Genomic DNA, 13,786 nt, shown 5'->3' on the forward strand with positions numbered 1-13,786 from the left:
GGTCTCTCACTGAGCTTCCTTTTACGGGTGGCCGTCTTTTTGGCAAGCGCCTTGTCGAGATTATCTTTGAGGCGACGGGTGGTAAGGGTTCCTTGTTGCCTCAAAACAAGGCGTCCTCCACTTCCCAAAGGAAGCCCTCTTCCTTTCGGTCCTTTCGGACCCATGGCCCCAGCAAGGTGTCTGAGCAGGCGCCTTCACGGGACAAGAAGGCTCCCTCGTTCCGGGCACGCCCTTCTTGGAAGTCGGACACCAACCGTTTCGGCTGGTTTGCAACCAAATCAGGCAACCGCAAACCCACTTCCGCATGAAGTGAAGCCCCCCACCCGCAGTTTTTTTCTCGGGTGGGAGGTCGTCTCTTACTTTTTCGAGACATCTGGACCACACACATTCAGGACTCCTGGGTCAGGAACGTGGTGTCCAACAGTTACCAAATCGAATTTGCCTCCCTTCCGAGGGTTTGCTTTTTTCAATCCCGGGCCCCCCGGTCTCCTTCTCTGGTGAAGCAATTTCGAGAGGCTCTCCAGTCTCTGCTCCTCCAAGGGGTTATCGTTCCCATTTCCTCCAGGGGAACGTTTTTCGGGGTTCCTATTCCATTCTTTTTGTGGTCCCCAAGAAGGACGGTTCTTTACGACCAATCCTAGACCTCAAGTGTCTCAACCGTCATCTTCTCATCCGCCACTTCCGAATGGAATCTCTCCGTTCGGTAGTGGCATCCCTAGAACAAGGGGAGTTTCTTCCTTCGGTGGACATCAAGGATGCCTACCTCCATGTACCAATATTTCCAGCCCATCATTGGTATCTCCGCTTTGCGGTTCCGGAGGGGCATTTCAATTCGTAGCCCTCCCCTTTGGCCTGGCCACGGCTCCTCGGGTCGTTACCAAGATCCTTGCGCCAGTGATGGCCCTGTTGCGGTCGAGGGGAGTCTCGGTGATACCCTACCTGGACGACCTTCTCATCAAGGCTCCCACCAGAGCCCAGACTCTGGAGAATGTGGATGTCGCTCTTCACACTCTGGATCACTTCAGGTGGATGGTCAACCGGGACAAGTCAGTCCTCTCTCCCACCCAGTCTCTGATCTTCTTGGGACTTCACTAGAGATGAGCGAACTTAAAGTAAATTCGATTCGTCATGAACTTCTCGTCTCGGCAGTTGATGACTTTTCCTGCATAAATTAGTTCAGCTTTCAGGTGCTCCGATGGGCTGGAAAAGGTGGATACAGTACTAGGAGACTCTTTCCTAGGAATGTATCCACCTTTTCCAGCCCACCGGGCACCTGAAGGCTGAACTAATTTACGCAGGATTAGTCATCAACTGCCGAGCCGAGAAGTTCGTGAAGAATCGAATTTACTGTAAGTTCGCTCATCTCTAGACTTCACTTCAACACGGCCCCTGCCCGAATTTGTCTTCCGCCGGTCTAACTGACTCTTATGTCTGGAGTCCGCTCCCTTCGGGCTCAGGTCCCAGTTTCCATCCGCACTTGTATGAAAGTCCTGGGTCGGATGGTGGCCCAGTTTCATTACCGCCCTCTTCAGCTGGCTATTATTCCCTCAATGGGACAGATCTCCTCTGTCCCTCGATCGCAAGATTGTTCTCCCTCCAGGATCCGACAGTCTCTGCTCTGGTGGCTCCGCTCCCCCCTTCTTCTTCAGGGGAGGTCATTTCTTCCCTTTCGCTGGCAGGTAGTTACAACGGATGCCAGTCTGTGGGGCTGGGGCGGTGTGTTCGAGGAATGGACGGTTCAGGGACTCTGGTCTCCCCGAGAAGCCCTTCTTCCTATAAACATATTGGAACTACAGGTGATTCTTCCTTGTCTTTTTCTTTGGGAGTCTCGGCTTCGGTCCCGTCCTGTCCGCATCCAGTCGGACAATGCCACGGCCGTGGCGTACATAAATCGCCAAGGCGGCACTCGCAGCTCTGCAGCCAAGGCCGAGGTGACAAAGATTCTCATCTGGGCGGAAAGCAAGGTTCTGGCCATTTCGGCATTTCACATTCCGGGGGTCTGCGACCTCTGGGGCATTTCAGACGTGGACCTCTTCGCGTCTCGGCACAATCGGAAGATCCTTCCTTTTGTGTCCAAGGACCCTCAGGCTCTAGCCTTGAACACGCCCTAATGATTCTTTAGGCGGGGTTTGCCCTACCCTACCTGTTCCCTCTCCCCCCAGAGTTCTGAGGAAGCTCAAATCGGAGGATGTTTCCGCCATTCTGGTAGCTCCAAATTGTCCCTGAAGGTCGTGGTACGCCGACGTAGTCAGGCTCCTGGACGACGCTCCACTGATCCTTCCGCTTCGTCCGGACCTGCTCTCACAGGGTCCTCTTTGCCACCCCAATCTACAGTCGCTGCATTTGACGGTTTGGCGGTTGAGACTGCGGTTTTGAGGGCCCGCGGGTTCTCTTCCCAAGTCTTTCTCACCATGCTCAGGGCTCGTAAGCCCTCCTCGGCAAAAATTTACCACCGTACATGGCGGTCTTATTTTCGCTGGTGTGAAGCTCAGGTCCTGTCTCCTGTGACTTTCTCGGTTCCCAGTCTTCTCTCCTTTTGCAGTCGGGTTTGGAACTGGGGTTGTCTCTCAGTTCCCTTAAGGGTCAGGTTTCGGCTTTTTCTTATCTTTTCCAGCATCCTCTGGCTTCTAATTCTCATGTCCGGACCTTCTTTCAAGGAGTGGCACATGCTGTCCCTCCTTACCGGTCACCCTCTCCCCCTTGGGACTTGAATCTGGTTCTGAGTGCCCTCCAGGGTGCACCCTTTGAGCCCCTTAGAGAGGTGTCTCTGTGCCTCTTTTCTTGGAAGGTGGCGTTTCTTGTTGCTATCACCTCCATCCGGAGGGTGTCTGAATTGGTGGCTCTCTCCTGCCGTTCTCCATTCTGGTGGTCCCCCAGGACAAGGTTGTTTTCAGGCCAGATCCTTCCTTTTTGCCTAAGGTGGTTTCGGCTTTTTATCTCAATGAGGACGTTGTCCTCCCGTCTTTTTGTCCGCTCCTTCTCATCCTAAGGAGCATTTACTCCACAAACTGGATGTGGTTCGGGCTGTTAGGTCCTATCTCTCTATTACTTCTTCGTTTCGTCAGTGTGATTCCTTTTTCGTCCTCACGGAAGGTCGTCGTATGGGACAACCTGCTTCCAAGGCCACCATTTCTCGGTCGATTCGGTCTGCCTTTTCGGAAGTCTATCGCTGTAAGGGGAAGATTCCTCCTTTCAGGGTTGTGGCTCATTCTACCCGTTCTGTTGGGGCATCCTGGGTTCTTCAGAACAGAGCTTCGGCCTTGCAGATTTGCAAGGCGGCTACTTGGTCGTCTTTGCACACTTTCTCGAGGTTCTACCGGGTTCATACCTTTGCATCGGCTGATGCTAGTCTGGGCCGTAAAGTGTTGCAGGCGGCCGTGGAACGGCTGTCTGCCTGACTGCTTATCTGCCCACCCAAGGGACGGCTTTGGTACGTCCCACGGTCTGTCCCCCCCCCCCCCCCCCCCCCCAAAATGGAGCCGATAGAGAAAAGGAGATTTTTTAACACTTACCGTAAAATCTTTCTCGAAGGATCCATTGGGGGACACAGCTCCGACCCTTTTTTGGGGTTTTTCTTCGGTTCTCTGTCCGAGGGTGTGTTAAGTTGTATTTTTTCTTCTGGTTCTCGGACAGTTTGGGTCGTCTTTGACCTGTCTGTCCTCTTCTATTGCTCTGGAACTAAAACTGATTAGCTCAGGGCCTGGAGGCAGGTATATCCTACTGGGAGGAGCTGACTTTTTTTTATTACCATAGTGTCACACCTCCTAGAGACAGCAGCATACACCCACGGTCTGTGTCCCCCAATGGATCCTTCGAGAAAGAGATTTTACGATAAGTGTTAAAAGATCTCCTTTTTTAAATCAACTGGCAAAAGTTAAACACATTTGTATATTACTTCTATTAAAAAATCTTCTTCCAGTACTTATCAGCTGCTGTATGCTCCAGAGGAAGTTGTTTAGTTCTTTCCAGTCTGACCACAGTGCTCTCTTCTGACACCTCTGTCCATGTCATGAATTGTCCAGAGCAGGATAGGTTTGCTATGGGGATTTGTTCCTACTCTGGACAGTGCCTGACATGGACAGAGGTGTCAGCAGAGAGCACTGTGGTCAGACTGGAAATAACTAAACAACTTGGAGCATACAGCAGCTGATAAGTGCTGGAAGGATTAAGATATTTTAATAGTAATTTACAAATCTGTTTAACTTTCTAGCACCAGTTGATTTGTAAAAAAAAACATTGTTCCACTGGAGTACTTCTTTGTTTCCTCATGGGAATTGTTATATCATGTGATGGAGCAGAGAAAGATCCATAGACTATTCAATATGTGATTGCATTGATCCCCATAAGACACGCCCCGTTCATCTGCAGAAGAAGGAAGTTTGGCTCATTAACTAACTTTACCATCTCAATATTGAGATTATATAAAGCATATTCTGCTTATCTACATGATATAATTCCATCCACATTAAAAATGGGGTAATTTAATCAAATAAGGCTGCCTGGGGTCCATGGAAAGGCCTATAGTCATAACCAGTCATCAGAGAAGAGAGGACTATGAGAAAATATTTCCCCCCTGACTCTTCATTGCTCTGCCCCTTTAGGTAGCTCCTAGGAACTTTTGTGAGGAATCTTGTGATGCCTGGTCATGGGATCTCTCTTGTGGTGATCCCACGTAATGGAGTTACAGGACTTCATTCTGGGAGCATGCTGGGAAGGAGGCGGACTGCTGTGACTGCCCACCTCTCTGACTGTTTGACTATCTTAAAAAACTCAAGTATACTTTTACAAATCTCTTTCACTGTAAGCAAAGGTGCACACTTTCCTATCTACTTATGTCCTAAATACTGGGGTCTACAGCTCTGTACATCATACAGAGATGACTGATGCACTTTAAGAAGTCTTTGTTTTTATTCACAATCACAATATTTATCTTTTCAGTTCTCTAAATAATAAAAAAAAAAATTCTATTTTGTAATTTAGAAATTGCATTAGAAGAAGTACCGAAACTTTCCCTTCAACAGCGAGAAGATGAGGCGTTACTAAAGAGGAAGATCAGCCAAGCCAGCTCCTTTCAAGCAAAGCGTGCCCGGCTAAACAAAATCACAGGTACAATGTCTGATCCCGGGAAATAAAATGATACCCAGGTGAATCCTGTAAAATAACTTTGCTTCTAACATCAGTACAGGCCTACAGAAGTCGTTTGTGTGGGCGATCAAATATTGGTGAAATCTGTTGTACGAATGGTCCCACCAGCAATACATCCAATGGATCACTGTGGGTTATTTAAAAAAAATATATATATATAATATATCACAGTGACCTTATATGAAGTGGCATAGGGTTGTCTGAATTTGGCTTGTCATGCCATATTTTTTTCTGCCAACCACAGCTGCAAAAAAATCATAACGTGGCAGGTCGGTCGGACAAAGTTGTAAAAATCAGACATTTCAGCCTACAGTTATATCATGTGTATGGCCACCTTTCTTAGGGCCTATTCACACGGCGGAATTCTGCCTCAAATTAAAGCCCATAGACTTCTATGGGATTCCGCACTCCCATTCACACGTCTGAATTTCTGCTTGCGGAATTCCGCTAGCGGAAATTCAGAAGTGTGGAATCCCATAGACGTCTCTGGGCTTCAATTTGAGGCGGAATTCCGCAAGCGGAAATTCAGAAGTGTATATGGGAGGTCTTGAACCTTTGGCTCTCCAGCGGTTGCAAAACTAACTTTGAGTTTTTTATGTGACTATGCTACATGGGCTGTAAAGTTAGTGTAGTTCATAATATAGTGGCTGTACCTGTGTGTGACGGTTTTCTCACAATTCTTATGTGATTATCGCCCCAATATTTATTTTTAACAGCATACAAAATTATTCAGGTCCCGGGATTTCCCAGGTTGCAATTCGTCGAGACCTGACATCACTAGTCAGGTGATCTAAGGGAGCCTGTCCTGCTTCAATGGGTGGAGCGTCCGCTGGGTGGGAGGGAGATCATTTTACAACAGCTCTAGGCACCCTGATTAGAAAGCACTGGTGTATTGCATTGAAGGGATCACAGGTGTGTTTCAATGGGTGAAATGGCTGATGTGTGGGAGGGAGGAAAGTGACCTCATACTTACAAACTATGGAACTATGGGATGTGTAGTTTAGAGAACGAAATTCAACAGAAAATACCCAATTCTGGCAGGTACATACTACTAAAATCACCTTATGGTGGACTATCCCTTTAAATGGTCACTAACCATTTAATAAACTTTACATAAATCAGCAGTAAAAGTAAGAAACTTTGTGATAGAACATATTTAAGAAAAATGTCTCCTATTCAGGTTACTCCATGATTTAGTGATGGCCCCTAACAGCTTACCCATCACGTTCCTGAATTACAATATGTTCCTGTTCTCTTTTGAAGGTTTATTGGCCTCGAAAGCTGTGGTGCTGGACGATGCAGAAAAGAAGCAGCAAGCCACTGAAAAGCCTGCGAAGCAGGAAGAGGTATGAAATGGGCGAGTGTGGTTCTTTTTCAAGATTCCAGCAGGGACCCACATCAGGGCTTGTACCTTATTGAACCTTAAACCAGTGCCTGCTTCCAGTGCAAAAGCTTTTCATCTGCACAAGTGGAAGGCTGTATGTATTCCCAGTATTGCCCATCTGTCACCATGTCCCTCATTTCTCCTAACATCTATACATTTGCGAATGCTTCATTTTATCAGACTTTTTTTTAAATTTTTATATGCTAGAAATGCTGGAAGAGGTTGGGGGTTCTGCTTAGTTGCACTGCATGTTGGGAGGTGCTTTATTAATAAGCAGCCATCTCTTACAATGCACTGCAATTGAGCACAGACCCTGAACCAGCAGCTTATCGGACATTGCTGCCAGCCAGCTAAATTCGAAGTTCAGCTCTGGTTCTGTAAAGCAAAGTATATTTATGTGTCCATGTAAACTCAAAATTAAGATCCATAACCGGAAAAAAAAATACAAATATATTTAAAAATATATATATATATAAAAATTATTTTAAGGACATGGTGTCAGATGCCAAATACGGCAATATTACAGGTGGTTTATGCTGAATGTGAGAATCTGGAACATTTCTTTTCTTCGTTGTTCTTTTCTTTCTTTCTTTTTTTTCTTGAAATGATCTCATTATGTGAAGGAGTCACAAAGTGTTTAATTATGGTATTCATTAGTAGGAAATACAAAAAAAAATGTTATACCGGTAATTAAATAGGATATTCTCCATTGAAAATGGTTACTTTAAAAACTGCCAGAATATATTATTATTAGTCTTTTTGTCCCCTGTCCACCATCACAACCATTTTTTTTTTATTGTCCCAATTAATCTATAAAAATTAAATTAATTCCCTTAGTCTTTGTAGTTCCTATGAACTTTTCTGTGTAGCCAAAGTTGGAGAACAGAAGTGAGTATGACATCAATTACTATGAAGATACAAAACTGCTAAAGGAAGTCTTTCATCTGGATCTCCTGCAACAACCTGTCTAACAGGCTTGTAGTGCAGGTGATACTGATGAAAACGATACTTACCATGTCCCGAACCGTCCAACTGTTCCGCCATTATTTTGCTTTTTCTTCATAAGTAAATGAGGTCCTTGGGGCATGGGTGGAGCTCCGGACACCTCTGTCATCTTTGACCGGGTGGAGCACTCACCCATATGCATAATCCCCCTCCCTGCTTGCGAGGCAGGTTTACTCTACGGTGAATGTGCCGTAGAGTAGACCAGCAGCAGCGCAAAGAGGGAGAGGGATTATGCATATGGATGAGCGCTCCACCGGGCCGAAGATCACATATGGGTGCCCGGAGCTCCACCCATGCCCCAAGGACCTAATTTACATATGAAGAAAAAGCTAAATAACGGCGGTTCGGGACATGGTAAGTATCGTTTTGATCTGTATCACCTGCACTACAACCCTGTATGACAGGTTAGTGCGGGTGATACTGATGACAGATTTCCTTTACAGGGGTACTCCGGTGGAACACTATATATATATATATATATATATATATATATATATATATATATTTCTTCTCTTTATAATCAACTGGTGCCAGAAAGTTAAACAGATTTGCAAATTACTTCTATTAAAAAATCTTAATCCTTCCAGTACTTATTAGCTGCTGAATACTACAGAGGAAATGGTTTTCTTTTTAGAACACAGAGCTCTCTGCTGACATCACGAGCACAGTGCTCTCTGCTGACACCTCTGTCCATTTTAAGAACTGTCCAGAGTAGGAGAAAATCCCCATAGCAAACATATGCTGCTCTGGACACTTCCTAAAATGGACAGAGATGTCAGCAGAGAGCTCTGTGTTCCAAAAAGAAAAGAATTTCCTCTGTAGTATTCAGCAGCTAATAAGTACTGAAAGGATTAAGATTTTTTTTAATAGAAGTAATTTGCAAATCTGTTCAACTTTCTGGCACCAGTTGATTTAAAAAAGCAAAACCAAAAAAAAAGTTTTCCACCGGAGTACCCCTTTAAATATTGTTTATTCAGCAACTATTGCAAAACTAAATTAATTCATTAAGATAGTAAAAAAAATGTTTGTAAAGGTGGACATTGCTTATCGCATCTTCCTATACTCTATCTACCAGTATTAGATTGTAAGCTCCTCTGAGCAGGGACCGTTTTGTGCAAAGAAGTTTTTAAGTAATTTTTTTTTTTCTATTTTTTTTTTGCCTGGGCTACTGTAGTAATTCATCAGACGGCAGGTTAGCATTTATTCAGGAGCGGCCTGTATCACTTGCTCGTTGTTTATGGATTAGATACATTTCTTCTGCCCAAATTGTGTTTTTCATCTCCACTGTAATAGAGAGAAATGTGTAATGTATTTTTTTATTTTAATTTTTTTTAAACTTTTGTGTAGAAGCGAACAGTATAACCCCTTAGGGTTGGTGCTAAATATAAAATAAGCCCCCTCCTGTACAGTCTCAAAACTACCTATAGCTGAAAAAATACAGAGGGTAAACTATTTTAAAAACAATAAAGTAAAAAAAATCTTGAGTGATGTAGATATGCTGGAGATATGCTGTCAATATAAGCCATTTGCAGGAGGGTAACTGCAGGGGTTTAGTGGTCCGACATGCCCGATCCTTTTGTCCCACAACATTGTCTGACGGGGGAAGAGTAAAGTGTCTATTCACACAGCAGAATTTCCTTTTGCAAAATTCCGCCTCAACTTAAAGCCCATAGACTTCTATGGGATTCCGCACTCCCATTCACACTTCTGAATTTCCGCTTGCGGAATTCCGCTTGCGGAATTCCACAAGCGGAAATTCAGAAGTGTGAATGGGAGTGCGGAATCCCATAGAAGTCTATGGGCTTTAAGTTGAGGCAGAATTCCGCAAGCGGAAATTCAGAAGTGTGAAAGGGAGTGCGGAATCCTATAGAAGTATATGGGCTTTAAAGGGGTTATTCAGGATAAAACTTTTTTTTAAACTGGCTTCAGAAAGTTAAACAGATTTGTAAATTACTTCTATTAAAAAATCTTAATCCTTTCAGTACTTATGAGCTTCTGAAGTTGAGTTGTTCTTTTCTGTCTTCTCTGCTCTCTGATGACACATGTCTGGGGAACCGCCCAGTTTAGAAGCAAATCCCCATATCAAACCTCTTCTAAACTGGGCGGTTCCCGAGACACGTGTCATCAGAGAGGTCTTAGACAGAAAAGAACAACTCAACTTCAGAAGTTCATAAGTACTGAAAGGATTAATAATTTTTAATAGAAGTAATTTACAAATCTGTTTAACTTTTTGGAGCCAGTTGATATATATAAAAAAAAGGTTTTTTCCTGGATAACTCCTTTTAAAGAGTACCTGTCGCCAAACTAAACTTTTAATATATTTTTCCTTATTTAATTATAAGAAACTTTGCTATTTACTTGCTGTTAAAATTCTCAACCTTTATATGTTTTTAATGTGATTGAAAAAAATGGCCACTAGGTGGCTCTGTTCTGTTCCCTGCACAAGTCAAACTGTTAGTTTGGTCTCCTCCTGGACTTGCAGAAGTCCAAACTCAGGAAGTGCATGCGGGGCACAGCTCTCGCAGGCTTCAATGACGTAGCATCTGCTTGGGAACGCCCACTTTCTCCTGCCGGGAGCTCACACAATGTGAGCAAGGGGAAAGGTATGATACACAGCTTTTTAAAGCTCAGAAAAAAAAATTAAGGACAGGAGGGGTGTTAGGAGTAGTTAGGGAATATAATCTGCATTAGTTTAGAAAATATGGTTTGATGACTGGTACTCCTTAATTTGAGGCAGAATTCCGCAAGCGGAAACTCTGCTGTGTGAATAGACCCTAATACGGCCCCCGTACACAGAAAAGTCGGCCTTTGTAGGCCAAAATCTGTGTGTTTATAGAGGTGCTTATGGAGGCCTTTAGACAATGGCCCCTTGCCTTATGTGAGAAGGAAGGGTGCTCCAGTTTTTAGAATTATTATTTTTTTTTATTTGGGACTTTTTTGTTTTTGTTTACAATTTCCCATTTTTATGTAAATTAGGAATAATCCCTTGAAGACGAAGGGGTGGATTTATCAAAACTTGTGCAAAGGAAAAGTGCTGTAGTTGCACATAGCAACCAATCAGATCGCTTCTTTAATTTTTCAGAGGCCTTTTGAAAAATAAAAGAAGCAATCTGGTTGGTATGGGCAACTGCACCACTCTTCTTCTACACAGGTTTTGATCAATCCTATAAATGTAACCTCCGGAAAAGTTTTTCAAAGTTTTCTTTGTTACTTTATAGAGGGAAGATGGGGACAAGTACCTATAAAGTAAAGCACTGTGATTTTTTCTTTTTTTCTTTTTATATAAATAAAACATTTCATTAATTGTTGAAGCTATTTTAATAACAAAGCTATGTTTACTCTCAAAAATTGAAGCCATACAGCAAAAAAGCTTAGTTATTTGACGCTGACATTTAAAAAAAAAATGAAAAAAAATGTTTAAAAGTTTTCTTGAGAGGAAAAAAAAAAATCTATTATTATCAACAAAGGGAGGATTTTCCTAGTTATAATTATATTGTTAGAATTAAAAAAAAAAAAAAAAATTTCAAATCTTTTGTTTGTGGTTTTCAGGAGGGAAGGCTGGTTTTATTTCCTGTTTTTTTGTATAAAAATTTAATTTCAAAATATTTTATAAATATTTTTTGACACGCAAAGAAAGAGGCGATGAAGAGGTTGTCCCACCACTTAAATTTTAGAATGGTATAAAATGTAAAAAAAAAATACTTTTACCTGGTCTCTCTTGACATGTGACAACTGCAACCAATCACTGGCTGCGGTAGTGACCTCCTAAGCTCAGTGGTTGGTTAGAGTAGTCACATGTCTGTGCCATGCATCCTGTAGGTAGAAGAATGCTGAGAAAAGAGAGATGGCAACTCGGTAACTTAAATCTGACTACTTTTTGCAATTTTACTCCATTCTGTTTTTATTTTTTATTTATTTATTTTATTTTATTCTTTTAGTGGCCGGACAACCCCAATAAATGTTGTCTCTGCTGTTGACACCTAACCACCATTTCTGTTATATACAGGTTACATCATGTGTTGCTTTTGCCATTACTTTTTTATTTGTATTTATTTAAAAAAAAAAAAAAAATTATTTCACTATTGAGTTAAACATTTAAATTTTTTGCTTGGAAAGTATTTGCTATTCATATGACCTTTGTATTGATCCACTACTTTTGCACAAATGTGAATGTCCTCTGCTCGTATGTTTCCTTTATTGTTGGGGGTGTTTTTTTTAAGGAATATCAGGAATATTCTGATAATATTTGAGCCATATGATTCTTAATCTATTTTCTTTTACAATGATTTATAAAGGGGAACACTTATGTAAGGAGAAAACATTTTTTTTGGTGTAGAAGAAGCGATCCCCTAAACATTGCACAAAACCCTTTCTGTATGGTTGATGTTAACAGAGTGTTTTATTCAGTATTGTGGATGGATTTGCCTCTTAAAACATTTAGCACCCCAGTTCTCTGCCTTTTGAGGCTAAATTCAGACAATTTCTCAACTAGCAATTCTATGTTATCAGCACCACTTCCTGTACTGCTGGAACGTTTAGGCGATAACATGAAGGCCGGTCTCTTATATATTTTCAATATCTCCTCTGTAGACCCTACAGCAGAATTAATATTATCAATTAAGTTTTTTCAGAAAAGGCCTAAAGGAGCACCATCTTTGTTTAGGAACGGTGTCTGGTATTGCCTCTCAGGCCTCGTTTTACTTGACAGTTGCAATTCCAGACACGGCCTATTAACCAGCGTGGAGCTGTTTTTTGTGAAAAAGCTAATTTTATTCTATTTATTCTAATCTCCTAAAACCACTTTAAAGGGGTACTCCGGTGCTTAGACATCTTATCCCCTATCCAAAGGATAGGGGATAAGATGCCTGATAGTGGGGGTCCTGCCGCTGGGGACCCCCGTGATCTTGCACGCAGCACCCCAGTTAAAATCGGTCCCTGGAGCATGTTCGCTCCGTGACAGCTGTCACGCCCCCTCCCATAGGCTTGCATTGAGGGGCGGAGCGTGACGTCACACGGGGGCGGAGGCGTGACATCACACGCCACCGGCCCCGTGGTCTCCGGTAATCAGACCCGGAGCAAACACTCTCCGGGGACTGATTTTAACTGGGGTGCGGTGTGCAAGATCACGGGGGTCCCCAGCAGCGGGTTACCCTCGATCAGGCATCTTATCCCCTATCCTTTGGATAGGGGATAAGATGTCTAAGCGCCGGAGTACCCCTTTAAAGGGGTACTCCGCTGTTCAGCGTTTGGAACAACGCCGGGAGCTTGTGACGTCATAGCCCCACCCCCTCGTCACATCACTCCCCGCCCCCTCAATGCAAGTCTGTGAGGGGGCGTGGCGGCATGAGGGGGTTAAAAGAATAAACTTTAACTTACCTTCCGCCGCTCTGTTATCGGTCTTCCATCTTCCGGCCCGGTCTTCTTCCTGGTTTTGAGGGCAGATAAATAACACTGCAGATCAGCAACGGTGGCAGTGAAATCCTGTCTGGGCCGGTGATGGGCTGATCGTCAGTGCGGTGTAACCGTCCGAGCACCAGGAATATGTCCTAGCCCAATATTTATAAGACATTGGTTTTTATTTTATTTTTTCCCTGTATGCTTTGGAACAACAAAAAGTTGCAGAAGTGAACATACCCTCTTTAAAATTTATGAAAAATATTGCCAGACTCCCCAAAGCTCCCGCAGCACTTACATTGAATTTTTATAAAGTTTTATAAACTTTGTGATATTATTGTTTTTATTTTGGTTGACCGTTTTTTTATTATATTTTTTAATCAGTATTTGATTGTTTTTAATGATCTTCTGAGGTCTACTATCTAATCCACCACCTAAACCTACAATAAATGAAGGTGACACACACTGTGGGTGCTATGTGTTATTTCTGTATGAGACACAATTGCCTATGAGACCCATTTCTGATTGTACTTTATACAAGGTCATGACCGTTTTTTCTTTGTCTATAGCGATGTGACCTCATTTTTCTATAGAACTGATGATGTATGCAACGTTTGATGATCATGAAGCTGTTGTAGTTGATGTGCAATAAACTGTGTTTGTTTACATGTTGTGGCTATAATTCATATCCTACCCAATTTTTGTTTCTGGAATTGACTTTTAACAATGAACTTTTTACCCTAAAAGGGCAAATCGTCACCTTGTGATCTGCTCTGATCGTCCATTATTGATTATCTGAAACAACGTTGTGCTCCTTCGTAGAAGATTTTTGAAGTAATAATTTTTCTTTTTTGCCTG

General features: G+C 42.8%; 1 protein-coding gene across 4 annotated transcripts in view; it reads left to right on the forward strand.

The window, feature by feature from the left end:
• PHF20L1 (PHD finger protein 20 like 1) overlaps positions 1–13,786 on the forward strand; it is a 117,310-nt gene that overhangs the window by 44,438 nt on the left and 59,086 nt on the right. For all 4 annotated transcript variants that reach the window (XM_056522790.1, XM_056522791.1, XM_056522792.1 and 1 more), the window contains exons 7-8: positions 4,981–5,106; positions 6,409–6,491. In XM_056522790.1, the coding sequence (XP_056378765.1) occupies positions 4,981–5,106; positions 6,409–6,491 (209 nt within the window). The remainder of the gene's footprint in view (positions 1–4,980; positions 5,107–6,408; positions 6,492–13,786) is intronic.

This window comes from Hyla sarda, chromosome 5 (genome assembly GCF_029499605.1).
Source record: "Hyla sarda isolate aHylSar1 chromosome 5, aHylSar1.hap1, whole genome shotgun sequence".
Taxonomy (NCBI): domain Eukaryota; kingdom Metazoa; phylum Chordata; class Amphibia; order Anura; family Hylidae; genus Hyla; species Hyla sarda.